Source organism: Myotis brandtii, unplaced genomic scaffold (assembly GCF_000412655.1).
Source record: "Myotis brandtii unplaced genomic scaffold, ASM41265v1 scaffold146, whole genome shotgun sequence".
NCBI lineage: Eukaryota > Metazoa > Chordata > Mammalia > Chiroptera > Vespertilionidae > Myotis > Myotis brandtii.
This window is the reverse complement of record NW_005355247.1, coordinates 99,164-125,002: the sequence shown is the minus strand read 5'-3', so window position 1 is coordinate 125,002 and position 25,839 is coordinate 99,164. Positions and strand designations below refer to the sequence as shown.

General features: G+C 40.1%; 1 protein-coding gene across 6 annotated transcripts in view; it reads right to left on the bottom strand.

The window, feature by feature from the left end:
* Nucleotides 1–24,475, bottom strand: part of APP (amyloid beta (A4) precursor protein) — a 164,169-nt gene extending 139,694 nt beyond the window's left edge. For all 6 annotated transcript variants that reach the window (XM_005861200.2, XM_005861201.2, XM_005861202.2 and 3 more), the window contains exons 1-2: nt 24,289–24,475; nt 8,310–8,439 (exon numbers count right to left, since the gene is read on the bottom strand). In XM_005861200.2, coding sequence (XP_005861262.2) covers nt 8,310–8,439; nt 24,289–24,408 — 250 coding nt within the window. In that variant the 5' untranslated portion in view covers nt 24,409–24,475. The remainder of the gene's footprint in view (nt 1–8,309; nt 8,440–24,288) is intronic.
* Between the last annotated feature and the right edge of the window lie 1,364 nt (nt 24,476–25,839).

Sequence of the window (25,839 nt, the reverse complement as noted above, 5' to 3'; positions counted from 1 at the left end):
GAAAGACAGAAAGAAAGAAAGAAAGAAAGAAAGAAAGAAAGAAAGAAAGAAAGACACCCAGAATTTAGCCCAGTAACACTAACATTGAGAGCATTCTGTGTCAGGTACTAAAACTTGAACATTTCAAACATACCTTGATACTGAAATTGAAATATGTCTTAACTCAGGCTTTTGATTCACTGTCATCTTTTTTTTTAAAAAAACATAACGCCACAATGATTTATTAAAGTTGTGGTATATTATTTTTACTGATTTTTAGAGAGAGAGGAAGGAAGAGGAAGAGAGAAACATCAATGATGAGAATCATTGATCAGCTGCCTCCTTCACGCCCCCTATTGGGGATCGAGCCCACAACCAGAGCATGTGCACTTAACCGGAATTGAACCCTGAGGACCTTTCAATCCGCAGGCCAATGCTCTATCCACTGAGCCAAACCGGCTAGGGTTTCACTGTCAACTTTATGACACTTCTTATGGTCATGATGCTCTTATGTGCATACTTTTCCTTGGTGCATTTTAGTCAATTCTTTCATTAAGTATAAACACTAAGTTACTTTTTTGAAATGTTTTACAATACTTGAGGAAAATGATTTTCCCTAATTTCACTCCCAGAATTCCTGATGTAATTAACTCTCTCCCACTCCTAGACCAAACTTCTGACAGAGGAGGGAGCGCATTTCACTTATGTTCCTGGACACACACCTAGGTCAATACTTACACAATCTATACTAATAAAAGGGTAATATGCTAATTAGGGCAGACATCTTCCAGATGTCCATCTGGACATCCATCCAGACAAAGCCCTGGTGGCTATGAGGCCTGGGGCTCAGGCAGCTGTGGGCTCAGGCAGCTGCGAGGCCTGGGGCTCAGGCAGCCGCCACGGCCGGCAGTGGCAGCAGCAATGGGGTGGTTGGGGTGGCACCTTCTCCTGATTAGCCGGGTCACCTCCCGCAGAGGGAGGCCAGACTGCGGCTTAGGTCTTCTCCCCATGGGCAGGCTGGGCTGAGGGACCCCACCCCCGTGCAAGAATTTTCGTGCACCGAGCCTCTAGTGAGTATATAATTACTAGTCATTTTTGTAGAATTTATTTGTCTGTGAATAGTCAATCAAATGTTTCCCAATATGGAAATTTAGAGAAAACATTATTTTAAATAGTCCCTTTGTTACTAACCAATAATAAAAAAATATGGATTTGTTGTGTGTGGTTTTTTTTACTCATTATCAATTTAAAAAACATAGCTAAATGTAGGGGTATGTTTAAACTCAAGATCACAAATCAGTATGAAGACTTTCCTCCATGTTTTCAGGTGTAATTAAGTAGCACATTTATTTTATTTAAGCAACTAGAAGATTTCGAAGACATTCAGCCAATAATTGAGTTTAAGGAAAAAGAGAAGCATGATATTTATCATAGCATCATTTATACTAGTAATGAAGGAGACCCAAAATTTTATCTTTGGGATATTGATGTTTTAAGCTGGTTGTAAAAACAACAACAACGCCGAAACCGGTTTGGCTCAGTGGATAGAGCGTCGGCCTGCAGACTGAGGGGTCCCAGGTTCGATTCCGGTCAGGGGCATGTACCTGGGTTGCGGGCACATCCCCAGTAGATGTGCAGGAGGCAGCTGATCGATGTTTCTCTCTCATCGATGTTTCTGACTCTCTATCTCTCTCCCTTTCTCTCTGTAAAAAATCAATGAAAATATATTTTAAAAAACAACAAAAAAAACATCACCAACAACAACAACTCAGCATTGGTCAGGTGACTCAACAGGTTGGAGCATCCCCCTGTATACCAAAAGGTTGTGGGTTCAAGCCCCTGTTGGGGCACATGTGGGAGGCAAACAATAGATGTTTCTCTCTCTCTCTAAAAATCAATTTAAAAAACAACACCAAAAAACCAAAACAAAACATATCCTCAGGTGAGGATTTTTTTAAAAAAGAAAAAAAACTCCAAAGGAACCTTTGACCCTGTCCCCTCCCCCTTCCTTCTAAGAGATTCAAGAGGGAAAGAACTATTCCAAGAAAGAAAGCTTAGGGAGTTTGCATGAGCAGCCTAATTTGAATTGAGTATGATGAATGAGAGGACTTGAAATAGGAGCCTGTTTACTAGGTCACCCCAGTCAAATTGTTTCTGGGTTACCTAGCAAAAATTTACCTGCCCTGTACGTTTAGCTGTTCCTCAACTGCCTGTGAATCACCCATTCTCACCTTTGAAATCTCGGGCCCCTAGCTCCCCTTTTCTCCTTTGTCTAAAGTGACTTATATAACCAAATTTATCTCATTGCGTTTGGCATTTTCATGCTTATGTGAATTCCCCATGCCCATGCATTAAAATTTGATTTTCTCCTTTTAATCTGTCTCTGTTAATTTTATTTTTAGCTCATCTAGAAGAACTTAGAAGGTGGAAGGAAAAGTATTATTTATTTTTAGCCCCACGATAACTATCACCACAACAAAATAAAGGAAATTATCTAAATAACCAGAAATAAAGGATAAACACATTAGTGTCTGGTATAATAATAGTTTGAAATTGTGCTTTCCAAGAATATTTGATTTCATGAATAAAGTGTTATAAAAATGCTAAGTGAAAAAAACTAGGTCATAAAACAGGAAATAAGAATTATATAATGTTAAAAATAATAAGAGCAAAAAATATGCGCAAAAAAACAGAGACTGCAAAAAGCAGAATGATTTGGGTTTTTCTTTCTGAGTTGTGGTTACATTTTCTAACTTCCTACAATAAACATGTATTACGTTTGCAATCAGAGAGATTTATTTAACTACACCATTGCATTCTTAGCATGCACTGCAAATGAGATACCATTAACTTCACTATTCACTTTTCAATGCATCACAGAGAAACACTGGAACAATATGATGTCAAATAAACTGAGATTTCTTTTTCATGCCTATCATCTGGGACCTGCATAGATGAATTTTGTTGTTTTAAGAAAACACTGACAACAGGGCACACCTATAGGGCATAACAGCAAATTTTCAAAGATTGTTAATGTTCATTATAAAGCCTCATGGTAATTAATGACTCTTGAGTACATCTCCAGTAAAAAAAAAAGAAAACACTGACAACAGGGCACACCTATAGGGCATAACAGCAAATTTTCAAAGATTGTTAATGTTCATTGTAAAGACTCATGGTAATTAATGACTCTTGAGTACATCTCCAGTAATAAAAAAGAAAATAAAAAAAGAAAAAGGCAAAATTAAGGATTTAACTAAGTACATCATTCACACTGCCATAATTCTTATCTCAGACAAACATAAGTTGTTTATAGTCCTAGCAAGAAGATTTACATAATAGCAGGCACAATAATTAAAATGAGAAGATGAAAAAAAAAATTAAAACCGGAGACAGCAAAAACCACTAAATTTTTCTCTCCAATTTTGATTTATTAAAAATCTTTTTCAACTTTAGAAAACAAATCACGCTGGAGCCAATTAATAATTGAGGGCCAACGGAGAACTGGGAAAAGCAGGAAGGAGGTTTAACCACTGGTCTTGGTGGGTGACCTACCTACAAGAAATCATTTCTATAGGTTTTCCTATTTAACCAAGTAGGAGGGGCTGCACCTTCTAAGTCCTTCCCCACCCAGATAAGATAAATGTAATTTCTCCCCATTTAACAATCCACCCGGAAACAAATTAGCTCCCATATGAAAAATTTGAAAATAAAAAATTAAGCAAGATCAAGAATCTTTCTGAAAAAAATTAGAGATGCTTAATGCTGCTTAAGTCTGGTTGAAAACAACAATGGAGACATTTCTTTTAATTTGGCAGCATGGTGTTTTTAAAATAAAATGTTTTCCCATAAGAAGTTATTCCTACTGTAAAAAACTCATAAAGCATAGGTTAAAAACAATCATTCTGTGTGCCTTTTAAGCCTGCTGACTTTTTTCCAATGGACCATTATCTGATAATAGACTTCATAATTCATCCTTTTATGACAAAAGCTACTCATTTACTTAGGAAAGGAATAGAAAAGGGCTTAAGTAAAATCAAAATCACCTGTAATTCCACTAATTGGAGATACAGACTAGTAAGATTTCTTTCCCATTCATATTTTCTTTTATATAGTTGAGAATCAGACTCTATATACTCATTTTGAAGTATGATTAACTTGGAATGAATACTCAAAGGTCCTATGTGGAAGACCACATAAAAAGGAGTCTACTATCTCTCCAAGGATGTCGATTAGCTTTCCCTGATGAGAAATGTCCGTAGTTCTGGCATTCCTTATGTGTGCACGGCGTAGACAATCCTTAAAAACATAGAACATTCAAGAATTTATATCCCTCTGGTGTGCAGAGACCAGGTTCATCAGCATCACTCCCATGGTGTGCATGTATGTATAACCCCAGCACATGAATCTCCCAAGACTTCATATGCAGTTGGATCTACAGAGTGCAGAGGTCCATGAAGACTGGAGGAGGCATAGGTACTGACACTGAATTACTGTACAGTGGCATATAGGCCTTTATAAGATCATTAAAGTCTACATTCCCCATCCTTATTCTTAAAATTAGGTGAAATCTTGTGTAACATTCTTGAATATCACGCTGCTGTGTCTCAAGAGAACTGTTGTTTAGCATAAATCAAAAAAACTACTCTGGCACAGTAAAACTACTCTGGCACAGTATCTGTCAGAATATCTAAATACATGCTTTTCACACTGAAGATAGTTGTAGCTAATCCACACAAAAGCAGCCACCAAAACACAAAGTATGCTCGGAATTCAAAATTAAGGTGAATTGAATACCTTCAATTTTTCATCTGACCATAGCTGAATAGCTTCCTGGTCATTGCTACTTGTATGTTTGGAAAGCCTTGAATATGTAATGAAATAGAATGACATTTAAGGTAGTAATTCTTTTTTTAAAAAATATATATTTTATTGATTTTTTACAGAGAAGGGAGAGGGACAGAGAGTTAGAAACATTGATGAGAGAGAAACATCGATCAGCTGCCTCCTGCACACACCCTACTGGAGATGTGCCCGCAACCAAGGTACATGCCCTTGACCAGAATTGAACCTGGGACCCTTCAGTCCGAAGGCCGACACTCTATTCACTGAGCCAAACCAGTCAAGGCAAGGTAGTGATTCTTTAACTTCTAATTCTTTTGGTTTAATTTAATCTTTGCCCCCCCCCCACACCCCCATAGATCAATAGTAATTTATCTCACGCGATGCACCTTGCCTGTACTGGACAGAGACAAGTGCAGAGGGCACCAATTTCAAGAGTGGATCTATTACACCATGTAGAGTAGTCATTCAAATGCAAAGGGGTTAAAAGCTTCTCAAAGAAAATATCCTTCTTGAGTAGTGATAATGATGTGCTTAAATCCCACATGAGACAATAAAATGTTATTATGATTAAGACAGACCTTATACTGAGGAGGGGAGGAGGGCGGGGTCCAGAGGCACAATCAAAAGCAAAGGGCGAAATGAGAAAGCCACCCCCCTTCCAAGGGAAATCATTCACTCCATGGGAAGAAAATGGCAACAGCAACAGCAACCTAATACCCGTTCCCCATCTAGACAAGGAATGCAAGGGACTGAGGAGCAAGTAAGCCCAGGGCAAACACAGGGATTAGAGAAACACAACCCAGAGCAACATCAGATCTGCATCGGCTGGAAAGATCAGGAAGGTCACATGCCAGACGTAACAGGCATTTTTCTCTAGTCAAGCTTTATTTTGAATTGTAATGTGCTTAATATTTAAGACAATTTTATTTTGTTTTCTAGGTAGCACCTTTCTGAGAATTAACTTCTGTAAAATAACCTTTCCTGTCTAAAAGATATATTTGGGTACAGCCAGTGAGGTTAGAGGTTAGAGGATACTTGGGTTAATGCTAAACAGTAATTCCTTGTTCAAGCAGCCGGTAATCTATCAGACTGTTGCCTGTTACTACCATAGAGTGGAACACATTATTGGGTGGGAATTTATCCTGTTTCTCTTTTATAAACACAACTGTGAGTTTTTTTTAAAAAGTGTTATTTACTGCCTCTAAATCAGTCTTTCGTCTATGATTTGATTTTGAAAATCAGGTGGATATTTGCTCTGAAACAATCTTGTGTGAATATTGTAAGGGACATTGGATTAAGAATCAAAAGATCTTTGGCATTGGTCCTGCTTCCACCACTAACAAACTGTGTGAGTTACAGCAAGAGATTCAATCCCACTGATTCAATATTTGTGTCTGTGAAGTGAGATGACTTAGGATGAAGTTTCTCTAAATGGTGGGTAACACTGCTTATCATGATAAAAACAAATATTTTGACAGCTAATCATAGTATTTTCATGAAATCTTCTGACTTCATGTTTATATCTGAAGACATTTTATACATCTTTTGTTCCTTTTTACAGTGTTTTTTCCCTTGAGTTTCAATACCCTCTTGGCATAGAGTAGAGCTTTTCAGAGGTGGGGAGGTGCCTATCTGCCACAACCAAGTGGCACTAGCTAGTGAGTTACAGTCTTCATGTGGGTTCCACCTTCCAGTCAATTCTAACATCTCTGAATAGAATTCTGAAGCAGAAAGTCTAAGCAAAATGATATACATTCATCTGAAACAAACAGCAATGTGTCCTGTGTCATAAGCCATAATACTCATCCACAGACCTAGTATTCATTCCCAGTAAGATTAGTATCTAAAAAAAATGTATTTGAAACATTGCATAGAATGGGAAAGTGAGAACCAACAGAAACTAATCATTAACAAGGTCTAGTTAACGAATTCGTGATTCCTTCCTAACTTGTGCTGAATTACATGGTCTCTTGATATAACAGCTAAGATACTGCTTTTCCAACTCTCTTCATCACTTACCTTGTGAGTAAATCCACCGGATGAAATCATACTAATGCCCATTTTTTTTCTATGAACATCTCAAATTATACACATGCATCAACAGTAGCCAGTATGCTGTAGTGATGATACTCATATTTGACCAAGTATTACAGAGAGCTCCAGAATCTTCAATAGTTATCCTTTTTTTTCTAAATTTCCTGTTGGGACTTTTTATTTTATTTTTTTTTTAATTCCTTTTAGCCCGGCTGGCATGGTTCAGTGGTTGAGCATCAACCTATGAAATAGGTCATGGTTCAATTCCCGTCAAGGGCACATGCCCAAGTTGTGGGCTGGGTCCCCAGTGGGGAGTGTGCCGAAGGCAGCCGATCACTGATTCTTTCTCATCATTGATGTTTCTATCTCTCTTCCCCTCTCCCTTCCTCTCTGCAATCAATAAAAAAATATATTTTTTAAAAATCCTGTTAAGTCATTGGAATGTATATCAATATTTATTTACACTCTCCAGATGTAGATCTCTATGTTTTTATTTACAACCATCCTACTGGTGAATAAACTTGTAGAAAACATCTAGATGCTAGCCATCAGATCAGAGACTGCTGATTTCCACAACTCCTGGTTACATAAAAATATCAACAAGGAAGAGACTAATAACCAAGTCAGATTAAATGTGGCAAAAGTATAATACCACACAAAACAACTCAATTTTCTAAATGAAAAGTTAAAGTAAAATCTGAGGTCAGTGAGAGAAACCACATTTAAACCGTAGTGATCACACTGTTTCCTCTATTTTGATGTGAGCAGGGAAAAAAATAAAAAATCCCCCAATTCCAATTCTCCAGCTATGGCCAAACAGGAAGAGTAGTCAGCTGTTGTATGAAAGAGATTAAGAAACTAGCCCAGCCGGCATGGCTCAGTGGTTGAGCATCGACCCATGAACCAGGAGATCACAGTTTGATACCGGGTCAGGGCACATGCCAGTATGATTCTCTCTCATCGCTGATGTTTCTATCTCTCTCTCCCCCTCTCCCTTCCTCTCTGAAATCAGTAAATTTTTTTTCTTTTTAAAGAAACTAGCAAAATGCTGGAGCTTCACATTAGGAGTGTTCTTCTGTGAAGTCAATGTCAGGAAACACAAAAGGCCTTAATTCTGCAAGTCTAGATAGTCAGTGTATGTGGGAATCACCTATAGAATTTGGTAAAATTAAGATTCCTGGGCTCCACCACCAGGCACTGTCATTCAGCAGTCCTGGGATCGGTCCAAGAATTTATAATTTTGAAAAACACCCTGGGTAAATTCATTCTGTGCCAGGGAATTCAGAAGTATAGGAATGTCTCCTATACTGTCGGAACACAGGCTACTGTAACAATCCAAAACATAATCCAATATAGAGTGGCAACATGCCAAACAAGAGTGTGTGTTTGAGCTAATCAGAGCATCCTTCTCTTCCATCCCCAAAGATCAGGGCCACGGCTGGCCGGCTCACCTAAGCAGCGGTAGGGGATCACCATGTGGCCGTGGGTCTTGCACTGCTTGCGGCCCCTCTTGCACCAGTTCTGGATGGTCACTGGCTGGTTGGCTTCCACCACATTGGTGATCTGCAGTTCAGGGTAGACCTGGGAGAACACAAAAAGGGTACATTGTTACCTGCGGCAGGGGCTGGGATAAGCAAGCACCTGATCCATCACCACTGTTATTCTAATGTATTACTTTTTTAAAAAGCTTCAATCTTTATTTTGAGAGTATTATAGATGACCCTCTTTTTCTCCCCGTTGCCCCCCTCCACCTGGTTCCCATCCTGCCCCGGGCCTTCACCACCCTATTGTCTGTGTCCATAGGTAATGCCTACATGCATATAGGATCTTTGGTTAATCTCTCCTCGCCCCCCACCCCCCACCCCCTTCCCTCTGAGATGCGTCACTCTGTTCCATGTTTTCATGCCTCTGATTCTATTTTTATTCATCAGTTTAGTTTGTTCATTAGATTTCTTGTTCATTTATTTTGATTTTCAGATTCAATTGTTGATAGATGTGTATTTATTTTCTATCCCCCAACACTCAAGCAGGCGCATGTCCAATCAAGCTTAAGCAATTCAGGGTAAAGAAAAGTATGCAAGAGACAAGCACCTAATCATTCCATTCCAAACATTAAGCAATGTGCCTTTTTGTATTTTAGAGCACCTACTCAGGCTTAAAATATTATCTTTCCAGAGGAGATAAAAATAGAAATGGGGAGGGGACCCTCTCTTAAGCACGGGGTCATTTTCAATGCAAAGTAAACTGGTGTGAGGATTGTATTCTGTAATGTTTTAAATAAATATTATACAGTAGATTCGTGGAGATATTACCTTCACTGAAATTCAACCCATCCATATCTTACCAATTGGGCAAATATTTTACACACAGGCCATGACACATAGCAAGCTTTCGATATAAAAAGCCTTCTTTTTATTCAAAGTAATTTACAGAAGGATAACTTATCAAACAGTTATCTGGGCTATCATTTAGATAAAGATTGCATTTATGGATCTCTTCCCTTGATAATTAGCTACAGCCCTTTGCTTTGATTACTGTTCTCAGTACATCATGGTGTTTATTGGGCACTTGGAATGAAATGTAGCATTTGGATCAACCAAGATATATTTGTAAAATATCAAACCACTTTTATTGATTAATAATTAGTAGATATTTGAAAGAAAATATAATCATAAAACTTTCTTTCTAGAATGGATTTCCCCTTGCATAAAGCTTGCATTTCATCAAGATACTGGTTTGCCAGGTAAGTCTAGTGAAGAGAGAGAAGCATTAAGAGACTTGAGGGGACTCAAGAAGAGTAGGAGGGGGAAGTCCCTCTCCCCGACAACTGCCTATCACTAGTGAAAGAAGCCAATCTGAAAAGGCTCCACGCTATAGGATTCCAACTCTATGACATTCTGGAAAAGGCAAAACTATGGATAGTAAAATATCAGTGGTTGCCAGGGGTGAGGAATGAAAAGGAGCACAGAGGATTTTTAGGGCAGTGAAATTATTCCATATGACACTATAATGGTGAACACATACATTAGCCCAAACTCAGAAAGTACAACCAAGAGTGGCCCCGAATGTAAACTCTGAACTTTGGGTGATGATGTGTCAATGTAGGTTCATCAGCAATAACAAATGTACCACTCTGGTCGGGGAGGTTGGTAATGGGGAAGGCTGTGCATGTGTGGGGGGCAGGGGGTATGTGGGAAATCTCTTGTACCTTCCTCTCATTTTGTTGTGAACCTAAACTGCTCTAAAATAGACTTTAGTCTATTTTAAAACATTAAAACATAAAGTCTATTTTAAAAAAATAAGGCACCAATCAGTGTAGCATAGGGTAAGTTTAGTGTTGAAAGCATATGCTTGAGAACACACACACACACACACAGACAGAGAGAGAGAGAGAGAGAGAAACAATGCCAGTAACTTAGCTCCCAAAGGAAAATCTACCTTCCCTTTATTTTACTTTCTACGTAAGTATCTTAGCACAACTACAATGCATGCATTTCAGGCTCAGATAATGCTCCACTCCAAAATGCCACTAAACATTTAATAACCCCGCGGCCTTTTTCTCTGTGAGGACAGGTGAAGTGGTTCTTTGCACAGGAATATAACTTTCCCACCACCTTTCCTTGTTTATTATCTCACAAAAGTGCAGCACTCATGAGTCATAAACTCTGTGACACGAGAGAATTCGCCCTGAGGGACGCGACTTTATGTGCCGTAAAGGGTGAGTTACTGCATTTTTCTAAAGGGGTTCCAGCTGCCACTTCACAGACATACTACCCTGCTGAGCATTTTCCCAGGAGCGCTCGGTTTCCCATAAACCCCGTGGCAGGCAGTCAAGTCACATTTTCTTCTTTTCAACTCAAAACCACAGACTCTTTGTAGGGTACAAGGTGATAAGGAGGAGAACTGGATCTCTGGTTTGCGTTGCAAACCATCCTCAGTGTCCTGGGGTAAGAGGGGGTGTGACAGAGCAGTCATTCATTCTGGCGCTAATCTTCTAGCAATCGGGCCTCTCACCCAGAGATGACCGGAGCTTCCCGAAGTGACCAGCCAGATACAGAATGTGCCTCATTTCCCACCACAAAAATCTAGGGCATAGGGGTCATTTCCGGTGTTTCCACTTCTCTCTCCAGAACACCGACAGCGACAACTGGTAACAAGTAGATGGAGGAGATTAGAGAATTTGAACCACGTGGATCCCGTGCCTGCTTTACCTGCAGCCCTGACTCCCCTACTGTTACTCACAGATAAGAAGTCATTCATTGGGATCTGCCAAAGATAATACAATTTTGCTGCTGTGACATCATGTTTACTTAGAAAGGGGGAGGAACATCAACAATCAAGGTCACAAAATTTCTCCTGGAACGCAGCCAGTCCCAGTTGGTCGAAGTGATTACCACATGGCACAAGCAGCCCCCAACTCAGAAAACAAACAACGGAACAAAAAACATAATGAAAAAGTCATGGTCAACTTTCTGACGAAAATCCCAAGTACTACATACCTAGTGTTTTGTCTTGTTTTTATTAAGCAGCTCCAGTATATGACCAGAGACAAATAAGCACTTTATGTTGAAACAATAGCAGAGCTTATAGTTTTAGACAAGAGTAAAGATTAAAATAATTAGATATACAAACGTGCTTGTGGTAGTAAGTCCCTGACTTTTCACCATAATTAATCACAAGCATTAGTTCAATGTTTCATATTTTCTTGGCTGCATCTCAAATCATCACATAGGAAGGAAATAAGGATATGAATTCCTTCAGCTATTTAATTTGCAAAAAATTGACATTTAAGAAAGCCAAAAACATGTAGTTATATGTACAGAAATATAAAAATATGTCCCCAACAAAAAAATTCTTTAACCCCAATTATGAATAATGATTTCTTTGATTATTAAAAAACTATAGGCCTGGTGCACAGGATTCGTGCACTGGTGGGGGACATGGCCTGCAGGGATCAACCCACTGTGGGAGCGCTGCTCATCCCAGTCAACCAAGCAGTGCTCCCACTGTGGGAGTACACTGACCACCGGGGGCAGCTCCTGTGTTGAGCATATGCCCCCTGGTGATCAGTGCATGTCATAGTAACTGGTCTACCGGTCGTTCTGGTCATTCCACCATTTGGGCTTTTATTATATAGGATAGACTTTAGATAACCACAAGACACATTAATAAAAACATAAAGAAGCAGCAAATTGAGGCCTGTGTTAGTTCCTTGAAAAGCAAACTGTCCTCAGTTCCAACAAATCTTCCTGAATTACAGCTGCACGACTAGATCCATACAATGTGCTCCCAAAAAAAAATTAAAAAAAAAGAGTTCTCACCTAAGACCCTTACATGACACCACACGGTGCATACCAAGCCCATTAGGATCCTCCCATGTGGAAAAAGCCACTCCATCCCCTGTACCGTAATGTGAATCCCTCTCTCCTCATTCAGGAATGCTTTCTGGTATTTATCACAGTGTGCCTCACATTTGTGTTAAGTACATAGCTGCACCGCCTTCCCAGTGAAAATGCACTTTCCTGAAGGGCGGAAAGCACAATCTGGCGCCCCGTTGCCTCCCTCTGGTGCCCCACATTCATTACCTGTGGTTTAAGCTCTCAGAAGGCTGCCAAGCCCCTCTCCCTCCCATGGAGCCCCAGCCCCCAGCCTTCTGAAGGAGAACTCATTAGTGAGCACTTGAACTCTGCGGCTCCATCCAGAAGGCTGATTACAGCCAAAGGAAAGCAAACGGTAAACTGCATTCTCTTCCTCAAGAGTTCTAGACTAGCTCTGGCTGGTTTGCTCAGTGGATAGAGCATTGGCCTGTGAGCTAAGGGGTCCCAGGTTCAATTCCGGTCGGGGGCACATGCCTGGGTTGCAGGCTCGGTCCCCAGTGGGGGGTGTGCAGGAGGCAGCCAATCAATGATTCTCTCTCACCACTGATGTTTCTATCTCTCTCTCCCTCTCCCATCATCTTTGAAATCAATAAAATAATTTAAAAAAAAAAGAGTTCTAGACTAGTATATTCAGGCTCCAGCTAGATGAGGGGACACCTGACTGGCAGGTAGGATAAGCCATGGCCAGAGCTGGTTCTCTGAACCGGTGTGTGAAGGGGAACAAGGTACCTGGAAGAATCAGCTGGTCTACCACAGGAGACTAGGAAGATGTGCAGAGAAAGAAGCTAAGATGATAGAGCCTAGTAGCTGAAACAGACAGATAGACAAGACAGAGGATCAGACAAGGACTGCCTGATTACCTATTAATCCATGGAGGCATGGTGTGTTCCCTTCATTAGCCACCCCTTTAAACATAAGCCACGTTGGTAGCTTTATTTTGAACAAAACCCTAGAAAAAGGCCTGACTCAAATGCTGGTTCACTAACACACTTGCCCTGATCCCTTCAATCTCTGTATCCAAAGCATTTTATCCAACCACATTTCCCTGATCACCGACCACTTTCTACCATCTCTGACACTTTATGTGTCCTATCAAACTATACACCTCTTAAAGGGCAGGACCATGCGATTCATTTGTGTGTTCCCCTCAATAATGGCCAACACTAAGATTGCACAGTAAGTGCCTAATCACTATTTAATGAATATTTCTGGTAAAGTTCAGAATGCATCATGGGAGGGAAATTCATTATATATTAATCTCCCACTCGGTATTATCAATGTCTCTCCTAAATAAGATAATATAAATAGGATAATATTAGAGTTAGATTATGAGCTTTTGAGAAAAAAACAAGCATCTCCATGTCTTCCAATATTATATTTCCAAGTATGATGTGGCATCTTATTCAAACAGTAGCATCTTATGTAAAAAGCTACAGATTGATATTAATAATTACACAGCTGAGAAAGAGGCTTAGAAAGAACTAAGAGTCGGTCTCTCACTTAGGCTAAGAGGGCCCATCAGTTGGTCCAGGCACCTGAAAAGCGCCTCCTCTTCTGGCCATAGAAACATGTTTCATCTTGGAAAGCTAATGTATCCGAGGCTGCAGTTGGTAGCCTAAAGTGGTTTTGCCCATTACAGAAAAATACCTTAAAACTTGATCACCATCAGAACATTTTCATTCCAAGTTTAAAAAATCTACGAAGTCTTTTTCTCTCTCTTTCTATCCAAATTGGAAATATATTAATCTCCAACAAGATGACATTTAACTTGTTAAATATGCATAGCAAGAAAAAAAATTGATGATATTTAAGAAAGCCAAGAACATGTAGTTAGATATGCAGAAATAGAAAACTATTTCTTTAAGACATACGTTGTCAGAGTTCTATAGAAAATTTCCTCTATTTCCAATATTAAGAGCAAATGGGGGAACCCTTATACTAAGGTAGTCCCTTTTGCAAACAAGCCATGTGGAATAAAGAATTAATGACAAAAGTCTTGTTTACACACAACTATGTTCCAAAAGACCAAGGATACTTCAAGAACACAAAATCAAATGTGGCTAGGAAAAGTCTGAAAACAGTTAATGGTCAGGGTCCTGGGAATTGTTGCTAAATCTGAGAACGCAAAATCAAATGTGGCTAGGAAAAGTCTGAAAACAGTTAATGGTCAGGGTCCTGGGAATTGTTGCTAATTCTGAAAATAATTTACTTACAGTTCTTTTCTAGTCTTTCCACTTTTGAAATCAATTTTTAAGCATGTTCTCAAAGATGTTTCTTTTCTTTTAAATAAAAGTGCAAGCAATTATGTAATATTAATAAAATGACACTAAATATGTAAGAAGTCAATAACATTCATCTTAGTCAATTTACAGCTCTGCAAAAGAGATGAGCTACACATCTGCACAGGGTTCTTGTCCAAAATAATGCTGACCTTGAAGGAGGCAGGAAAAAGCACTGCATTCCAGACGGATCCAGGAGCCAGTGACCAGATGTGATCATTGCTAAAGTGGAGTGATAGGTACATGGGGCACTAGACTATTCTTGCTAATTTGTTTATGTGGCTTGGAATTTTGAATTAAAGAGAATGAAAAGTAAAGAGTCAAGACAAGGTTTATGTACTTTCATGATGCTTAAAATTAAAGTAAAAAACAACAACAAACTATCCCAGCTGAAACAGAGTCAAATTTCTAAATTTACATTACAGGCAGAAAAAAAAAAAGCAGAAACAACCAAGATCCAAATTGTATATACATGATGGCAGTTGGCACGAATGAACATTTACATGAAACAAAAAATCAAAAACGCTGCAGCGACATGCTATAGAGGTAGCCTAAACAAGGGATCATTTCCTTTGAAAGCTTTTACAGACCGATTTCTTTTTCAAAAAACATATTCAAGAGGAGGATAAAGAAAACATATAATAATTGAGGGTTTACTACGTGCCAGAATCATTGCAAATGTTTCATGTTAGTCATGTCACCCTCTGTCAGTGGGCGATCGCTCTATTTCACAGAAGATGAAACTGATGGAGGTGAGACTTGGTGAAAGTAGGAGCCATTTCTGAGCACTCCAGGAGCCCACTAAGGATAAGTTTTAAAACAAAACAAACTCTGTGTCTGGATTAAAATGACAAACTTTCTTTAAAATTTTCTGAAATGCAAAGAAAAAATCCTATCAAACTGTTTTCAATGTAAATTCTTTTCATCATGAGGGCTACTGGAAATGGAATGACTAATTTAATTGAGAAAGAGAAGTAGAAACCAACCGAAAACATTCTCTGATTACAATGTAATGAGGTGCTGAGAGGCAATGAGCAGCTGATGAAACACGACCGTAAGAGTAATAACGGGACGTGTGAGCAGTGCTGTGCCTAAAGCCAGGATGGAAAATGCCGCACTCGGGCACTAGCTGATTTCCCAATAATCTGACCCAGGTTTGTTCCTCACACTGTCTATAAATGTACATGTACACACACATATTTATACTCAGACTTGGAAAAGTTTGTCCAAGAACCTGTCCAAAGTGCTGAGTGTAAAAGCAAATTGGTGGGGAGAAGGGGTGTCACCAAAATAAATAGGGCAGAACACAAATGTGAAAACACAAACAGATGTGTGCACGTGTAGCCTAGATTCTCATTCCCTGTTAATTTATGCAAATTGTCTTATATTTCTAAGTAAAGTGCCAATTATAAAAGTATAGTATGACTGCAAATCTATAATAATTGAGTATGTATTTAGGAACGAGATAGATAATAACAAGAAGAAATGTTAAATCAAACAGTAATTTGTGTAAAAAAGAAAGTCCAAACTGGTTTTATCTCATTGAGCTCCAAATACTGTGATTTGTGCAATTCCTATTTTTATATAGATAATGAATGCATAAAGTAGATCTGTTCTCACATTAGGTAGCTGAATACCTCAATGCAAAAATTGTTTCACCTAACAGGAATTTTGAAATCTTTCCCAAACCACAATGTTTATGTGCCTGTATTTTGTCAATTTTAAGCCTACAAAGGTGGATGGTAGACACAGCAAAATCACAATGGCCAAGGGTGCGGCTTCTGCCCTCAGGTGGACAGTATGCCCTCGAAATTGGTTACATTGAAAGATCGCATGTGTCCTTTGTTTTTTAAATGATTTTAATTTAAATAAGGTTGAGAAACAATTCTTATCTGGGAGTCCCAGATTCGGCTATATATTTTAGAGTAGAAAGCTGGGCAAAGGAAATGGCTTTGTTCAACTCATCAAATGGGCAGTTTTTGTTTTATTCAGACTCTGGTATGCTTTGTCTGGTGATCCTGTTCATTTATAGACAAAGACAACTGTTTATTTAGAGCAAGAAGGTTAAAGAAACAGAAAACACATATTATTTGCTGTGGAAAAGAAAACATGTAGGAAAAAAGAGTATGCCCATCATCTAATAGAAGGGATGATAAACAAGCCACATTCACTTCTTTCTTTCCCAGCTGGAAATCTCTGCCAGCACTTGAGGCTTAACCTATTCCAAAGTCCCCCCAGAGAGCTGTTCCCCCGTGTGTTAGCAGAGCCATGGACACCTGCTCCAAGCCCCTACCTCACCCCAGGGTGCTCTGAAGGTTAGGGATAAGGAGGGTGGCAGAGCCTGTGTTTTAAGTTCTGTCCTTAAAAAAAGAAAAGAAAAAGAAAAAGAACAGTGCTGGGGCTCAAACAACTTCTCGATTAATTTGACAATTTTTAACTTGTACGACACACACTTGTCACACCTACACCTGTGTATTCTTATCAAAAAGGGAGGTCTAAGATTGGTGAGGCAGCTCTCTGGATTGCTCAGGTGTCAAAGAGCAAAGGCTGGATATGAAGGGAGGTCTGTCTGATAGCAAAGCCCATGTTCCCCTTCACTGCACTTGACCCCAGGGGCTCCCTTGTCACAGCATCTGGTACACGGTGCGGTGGACAAGCAGGATGCTCTCTCACATCCCTTTTCTCACTAACATCTTGAGATTTGAATTCCTTTCTCTCCCCAGTCTAATCTATCCTTGAATTCAGGCTAATGCTTCTAAAAGTGTCTTGACCAGATAAAAACAATGTCACAGCTCTTTTTTTCCTTTTTATTAAATGTATTGGGGTGACATTGGTTAATAAGATTATTTAGGGTTCAAGTGTACAATTCTATAATACACATCTGCATATTGTATTGTGTGGGCCCACCACCCAAAGTCAAATCTCCCTGTCACCATATATTTGACCCCCTTTACCCTTTACTACACCCCACCCCCTTTCCCCTGGTAATCACCATACTATTGTCTGTGTCTCTGAGTTTTTGTTTATTTGTCTTATTTGTTCATTTGTTGCTTTCAGTTTTATATCCCACATATGAGTGACAGCATATGGTTCTTGACTTTTTCTGACTAACTGTTTCAGGTAGATACCCCAGAAAAGGGGATGCTGGGTCATATGGTAACTCTATTCTTAATTTTTTGAGGACGTCCATACTGTTTTCTATCGCGGCTGTACCAGTTTACACTCCCAGCAGCAGCGAATAAGGGTTCCTTTTCTTCACAGCCTTTCCAACACTTGATATCACTTGTCTTGTTGATAATGGCCATCCTAACAGGTGTGAGGTGGTATCGCATTGTAGTTTGGATGTGCATTTCCCTAACAGCTAGTGAAGTTGAGCATCTTTTCATAGATCTGTTGGCATTTGTATGCCTTCTTGGGAGAAGTGTCTGTTCAGGTCCTCTGCCCATTTTTTAAGTGTTGTTGCTGAGTGTATGAGTTCTTTATGTATTTTGGATATTAACCCCTTATCGGAGCTCTTTCTTATCTCCAGAATCAGACTGCAAAACCCCAGACTTATAATAAAGACCCTCTGCTTTACAGCCTCATTCCACCTTTTCATTTTCTAAATCCTCTTTTCAGCTTATCTAGTTGTGTACGTATATAAGCTCCTCATGAGTCAAGAGTGGTGTCTCCCCACCATTCAGCAATACGTGACACAAAATACTCTCCTGAATGCACTCAGTAAATATTTGCTAAATTTGCTTGAATTAAATTTGGGAAAAAACAAGATTCTTTAGATGAAGAAACAAAATACATTTCAATTTTTTTCTTTTCTTCATCCCAAAGATCTTGGTTTAAATAAAACTGTTTGTTTTTTAGAAAAGGAAAAAATCTCATTTCATTCAAAAGGACAATAAAAGCTAAAGATTCTCATTATCCCCTACCCCTTTAGGTTTTAATATGTTTCTATGGAATATTATCCTAGTTTTATTCTATTTCTATTTATAAAACTGCTAGTGCCTTAGACCAATGTTTGGGTACTATAGCAGTTCATTAAGGCAAGTGGCCACTTTAGGCTGTTAAATGATGAATAATTTATATAGTTATTTTCAAGTTGTTTTCATGATGGCAGCACTTTCTGCATCTCGTATAAAACAGAGGGAAGGAGCTGTTTTCTATTAAAGGACCCCAGAGGAAAATAATAATTGAGGGAATGTCTGTTGTGGTTCTCTCTTATTGCACACAAACTATCCCAAAACTTAGTGGCTTTAAACGATAAATATTTCTTATAGTACACAATTTCGGTGGGTTAGAAGACTGGAAGTGGCTTAATTGAGGGATCCGGACTCTCACAAGGATGCGGTTAAGACCTGGGCCACAGTCACGTGAAGCCTTGACTAGGCTACAGGATCCACTTCCAAGTGGTTCATTCACACGCCTGTCAAGCTGGTACTGGCTGCTGATAGGAGGCCGTTCCTCACCATATGTACATCTCCCCAGTGCCCTGGGATGTCCTCGTGACAGGCAGCTGGCTCCCGCCCCAGCAAGAGTTATGCAAGGTGGAAGCCATGTGTCTTTTCTGAATTAGCCTCAAAAGTCACACACAACATCATTTCTGTAATATCTCATTGATTATACATGTCAGCCCCGCACAGTGTGAAAGGAGACTACACGTGGACACGAATACGGGGAGGGAGGCAAGGATTGTTGGGAGCCATCTTGAAAGCTAGCAACTACATAATAATTTACAATTTCTCACAGTTCTGTGGGTTGACCGGGCAATTCTTCTTCGCCTGGTGTGGTCAGCCAGAGCATTACAAGGAAGGCTGCGAGGTCCCACCTGGCCCTGCCCAGGTGGCTGGTGCGGGCAGCTGGCTGGGAGCTCAGGTAGGGCTATGGATGGGAGGCTCCATTCTCTTCCATTTGGGCTTCTCCACATGGCTGCCCTTCCAGAGCATGAAAAGAGAAACTTCTAGAACTTTTTAAGGCTTAGACCCAGAACTGAACTAGTGTCACCTCAACTCCATCCTACTGGTTAAAGCTAGTCTCGGGTTCAACCAAGAGGGTAGCAGCTGAAGGCATAATTCATCAACAGCCCACGATGGGACCTATTACCACAGCGTCACATGAAGAACAATCTAGGGCTTGCTTAATACTTTCAGAAAGCATACTTAGTGATTATTTAGTACTAGAGGCCTAGTCACGAAATTCGTGTACGGGTAGGGTCCCTAGTGGCTGCCAGCCAGGACCTCCCTTCCCGCAGTTGGCTGGACGGCCCCATCCCCTAGCTGAACTTCCAGTTGAACTCCCGGTGGAGGGGACAATTTGCATATTGGGCTTTTATTATGTAGGATATTTAACTGAATATTTAGTCATGTACATGTTGATCATTCTACTATTGAGTGTATATCATAGCACTTACATCTTAAGTAGGTAAACATAAACTGAGGGCAAATCTGGACTATGGGCCAATATTCCTCAACTCTCGCCTAAAAATCTGTTTAGAATTCCATGAGCGGGAAGAAACAGTCCCTGCAAAAGGAAACCACGGCTCCATTTGAGGGGAGGCTCTCTCAGGGCCCATTCTGCTGCAATCCCCAGGCCAACAAGGCCATCCACAAGCACTTTCTAAATGAATGACTACTAGTGTGTGCTGGGTCAGAGCTATTTCAGATAAAATGCTTTGTTAGGCATGACCTCTAGAAAGAGTTATTCTCAGCGACACCTTGGGTCTGTAATCCTTTTGCTTATAGAAACCATGGTAAGTCCTAGTGTAGCTCTGGTTGCCATAATAAATCACCATACATTGGGTGGCTTAAGCAACAGAAATTTATTTTCTTCTAATCCTAGAGGAAAAAGTCTGAGATCACGGTGGAAGCATGACCAAGTTCCGGTGAGAGCTCTCTTCCTGTCTGGCAGATAGATGGCCGCCTTCTCCTGTGTCCTCACATTAACTCATTGTGTGAGCACGGAGACAGAAGACAGAGCAAATTCTCTGAAAGTCTGATGCTCCTTCTTAGAAGGGCACTAATCCCATCATAAGGGCCCCATCTTCATGACCTCGCCTAACCCAAAGGCTCCAACTCCAAATACCACCACGTTAGAGGATAGGGTTTCGATATAAGAACTGGGCGTGGAAGGTGGGGGAGAGGGGTGCACAAGCATTCGGTCCATAGCAGTCTTCAATATAGATTTGATAAAGATACAAAAGGAAGTTCTCAAATGGTGCTGACCGTGCTAATATAAAAAAGAAAAATACAAAGAAAGGCAAATATCTGAATGATGACTGGGCAGAAGTATCACTTATTACTGGGGAAAGAAAAAGGGAGGGAAAACACAAGGCACCTGGAATTTGGAGGATTTGGAGTAAAATGCAGATTAAACAAATACTCGATTTAAACCCTAAGTTTGGAACTGTCTTCTCAATAAAACTTTATATGGGTTTATAACCAGGAACAAAGGTAAAACACTCAATTTTTATTTTTTTCTCCCTAATTTTGACCCGGACTTATGATAGCACAAGAGAAATCAGGGGGCCAAATTGATAATATTCATAAAAATAACAGCAAGGAACACAAATTGAGAGAAACATGATGCTGCAAAGATAGACTAGATAATTCATCAAAATAATATTTGACACATCATATCAAGTTAAGCATCAACAGATAGAATGTGCAGCTTATATGGGCAATCCTTTGAAAAAACAAATTTAACAGTGAGTTACACTGGTTAGCAAAAGGTCAAAATGAGGTCACGGTCATGAGTTCAGTTGGTTTCTTTTGTCCTAGGTCCACAGGCTGCTAACAGCTGCCCCTCTGACTCAGCCAGCTGTCTCTAAAACAGAGGCACTGAACGAGCACGTAGAGAAAAAAACCTACTCATCCCTATTGGGAGGAAAATAATCAGTGAGTGAGTAGCACTGTAAATGGTAATAAATAGTCACGGTTTCTGTACATTTTTTAAAAAAGGAATGCGCACAATGATGACAGAATAAGTTGAAAATATCTTCATGGTGCAAAAATGCTCATCAGTCTGGAATTTTATATCCGATTAAACCATTGTTTAATAAAAATGAGTTCAAAATGACTACTAGTGAGTGCTGGGTCAGAGCTAAATTTCAGATAAAATGCAACTTCTAGAAATAACTAAGATGACAGACCTCAAAAACAAAAGAGGAATAAAAGTAAATAATATAGGAATAGAGATGCTTTGGTGAAAGAATTGGTTGTAAACAATGAATCCAGTTAAAGACAGAACTTATAACTATCTCTTGGGAACTTATGCCTAGAGAACAGATTATAATATTACAACATTGAAAATATGAAGGTAATATAATTTACAAAACCTGTATGAAGAAGAGGTAGAAAATTTGTGCATTTTATCTGTGGCTTTCTAACAGGGAATCAATCAATACTGTCTAAAATAAAACATGGAGTTAAAAAAAAAGAATGAAAGAACATAAACGTTTTCCAACAACGCACATAAAATTCAATCTTATAAACAAAAACTATTCAGTATATCTAATTATAAAAGAAAAATATCAGAAAACCTATAGAGTGGGAAGTGGGAGGAAGACCCTAATATATCAATAAGGAATGTTCTTCTAGGTAGTTCAGGATGCACATTCAACAAAAAATGTCAAACACTCTTTGAGCAAACATCTATTCCCTCCCCTTCCCCACACACATACTTTCCCCAAAGCTGGTTAAAATAAGGAGGCACCATACATGTCCTCAGCTACCCACTCTCCAACCCATAAAGCTTTTCTAACACACTGTGTGTTTCTAAGCTCACTGTGTTGGACGGGGTCATATTTTTATGTTGCCCCATGCCATCTTCATCCACTTTCTGGCAAGAGCCCCTCTCCCCACACCATGTGGCTCAGGTCTAGCTGTCAAACAGGCCACACACCCACCTGGCCAACACAGGCCAGTCCCAGTACTGATGCCAAAGGTAGATGTGTGACCCAAAGCAGGGCCAACCAGAATCCCTCCTTGGAGTGTTAATGCACATAATGCAGTTGGGAAGTCAAGCGAGGATGACACCCGCCCAGAGCTCCTGGCTGCCACCTTGCCTGGCCTCCTCGAGAAAGCTCATCTCTGCAGGAGGTGAACGAATGTCAGGGTGAAAGGACAAGCAGAGAACAAGAGAGAGCCGGATAGAGAAACCCCAGGCAGCACTGAGGCTTAGGTCTAACATCGATGGAACCAGCTTCTGGATGTCTTCATTAAAATTCTATAAGCTACCCCCAGCCCAAGATCCTTCCCATCTGCGGTACGAACTATTCTCCATGTGTAAGGTGCTGAGTGAGCTTCCAGCATCTGGCAAACATAAGCTGGCGAATCAACCCACTATTCTCCCCTCTTTTCCAAGACTCAGCCCATCACTCATCCACTGGATCCCATTTCTCCCAAATACCTGAGCCTAGTTTTCTTTTGATGGACAGCCACCCTTCTCACAGTTTGGTTTAAGCTTCCTTTGACTTAAGTTCCTTCCCTTTAAAAAAACAAAGATACAACAAAACACCAAGCCTTTCCCCTTTCCTTGAACTGCCCTCAAACTCTTGGTTTCCAGTTTTTTCCTCAAAGAATCCACAGATGTCTTCACTATCCATTCATGCATTCTTCCTGTCACCTACAGCAATTGGACTTCTATTCCACTGACATTGCTATCCCAAAGATCAACAACCACTGACCTTGGATTTGTCAAATTAGAAGAATATATTGTTATAAAACACACATATCCTAGAATAGGCAAGTGTCTAGTGCAGCGGTTCTCAACCTGTGGGTCGCGACCCCTTTGGGGGTCGAACGACCCTTTCACAGGGGTCGCCTAAGACCACCGGAAAACACATATTGAATATATAATTACATATTGTTTTTGCGGTTAATCACTATGCTTTAATTATGTTCAATTTGTAACAATGCAAATACATCCTGCATATAAGATACTTACATTACGATTCATAACAGTAGCAAAATTACAGTTATGAAGTAGAAACGAAAATAATTTTATGGTTGGGGGTCACCACAACATGAGGAACTGTATTAAAGGGTCGCGGCATTAGGAAGGTTGAGAACCACTGGTCTAGTGAATGGGGAGTAAAATGCCTGGGACTCCACGTATTTTAAACTGAATTAATGAGGAAGGAGCACCCTGAACAGAAACAAGGAGACGAGGAAGAATTGCACAAGGGATAGAGATCCTAATGGATGAAGACCTCTTAACTTATGAAAGTTAAGTCAACAAAGCAAAGTGCAGACAGAACAGTGCTTTCTGTAAGCTGCCCTTTTTAATAAAAAAAATAAAAATGAATATTCTCTTTTGCAAGAAGGATGAATCAAAGAATGAAAATGTTAATCAATAGAAGATGGGTGGCGAATGATGTTTCTGAGCATAACTATTTGCAGTTTCAATGTTTTAATACTGTAAACATTTTCTATTTTCAAAGAGTAAAATGAATGAGGGAAAAACTGAACACAAGCAGAAATAAAGGAACTAAAATATATCAAGTTGGTAATATAAATAAACGTAATTCTCGTCACTTTTACACACAATAGTTTGAGCACCTGTACTGAGATACACTAAAGGTAAAAGGATGTACCGAGATATCTTACATTTTACACAATTGGTTTATTAGTGGCCGGAGTATGATATACTTTTTAAAAACAGTTATGCATATAGGAGAGTAAATCATCAGGAACAAAGATTTTCCACTGCAAGAGATAAAATATCAATATTTAATGTCAAAAACAGTAAAGGCAGGAGGTCCAGCGTGGACCGGCGGGACTCACCTCCTGGCAGTACTGCAGTATGCCCTCCTTGGTGCCGATGCAGGTCTTGGTCCCGGATGGATCCGATTCCCACTTCCCATTCTGCACATTCATGTGCATGTTCAGTTTGCCGCAAAACATGGCGACCTGGGGTTCCGCCAGCAGGCCGGCATTGCCATCAGTGGGCACCTGGAAAAATAGGTTTGGGTTAGTTATGGCGATCCACGGTCCTGGGGGTGAGACGCCGGGGAACGCGGGACTAGGCAACCAAAGCAAGAATAGTTCTATTCTTGCCAATTCTCCGTTGTGAATTAGCCCCGCCTTCAGCATTCCTTGAAGTTAATTATGATGCATGCTACGTACATCTCCAACCTCCTGTAATACAGTGCTTTGTTTTTCTTTTACAGTAAGTGGAGAAATTAGTAATACTGAGAGGAAAGTATTCACTGAAAAGTTTACATATTTGTTTCTACATTTTCCCCTGGCAGATCTCGTGGTGCCTCCTGCAAGGTTCTGACAATAAAATAAGATTTTTTTCTGAAATAAATATACCCACTCTAGAGGGAACCATATTCTCACCATGACCTCCACCTGGCTCACACAAAGAACAATGCCAAGGCCTGTGGGTCACACTGACTCAGCTCCTAGAGCTGAAGGCACAATGGTAGTGTGCACTATTAGTTAGCAAATGACTCCATTAGAATTTTTTAAAAAAGTATCTGTTTCTTATTGATTTCAGAGAGGGAGAGATAGGAACATCAATGATCAGAGAGAATAATTGACTGGCTGCCTCCTGCACACCTCATACTGGGGATCAAGCCCAGAACCCGGGCATGTGCCCTGACCAGGAATTGAACAGTGACCTCCTGGTTCAGAGGTTGACATTCAAGCACCGAGCCATGCTGGCCACACTCCATTATAATTTTTTGAACAGAAAAACTACTGTTATTTTTTTTTTTTACCATGCCCAAATGTGACTGAGTATGTTGGCCCTTCGCCCATTTTTTGCCCCCTGCAACATTTCCTTGTTAACACTGCCTCAGCTCTTGAGTATGTTAAGGATGCTGGTCCCATCCTCCCAACCACAGTGCAAGCAGGCACAGGTCTTCCTCAGAGCCCAGCACAGCGCCCCCCAGCTGTGCAGTGAGCTCTGATGGGCCTCAGGCATTCTTACCACAGGCAGGATAGCATTTCAGGAAAAGAACTTTGAAAAAGGTGCCCTTCTGTATTTCCAACCCTTCTGCCCACAGGTATTCCCTTCATGTAAATATTTTTAAAAGGGAAAAGGGAAGTAATAAAAAAATATCTGTACTACCTCACTTCATAGGTTCTGGTATCTTAAAAGGAAAAACAATCAGCCAGAGATGAAAATTAACCCCCCAGGAGCGAAAGTGCTATTCCAAACCAAGGAATCACAAGGCACGTTTAGTAAAATAATTCCTCCCTTGTTAACGCCAGCTGCTGAGGACATGTGTGACATCCAGGGCAGGAAGGGGTGACTCCCAACAAAAGCCGTTCTGTGGTAAAGAGCTGGGTGATCCTACAATAACTTGTATCACTTCTAAAAATTGT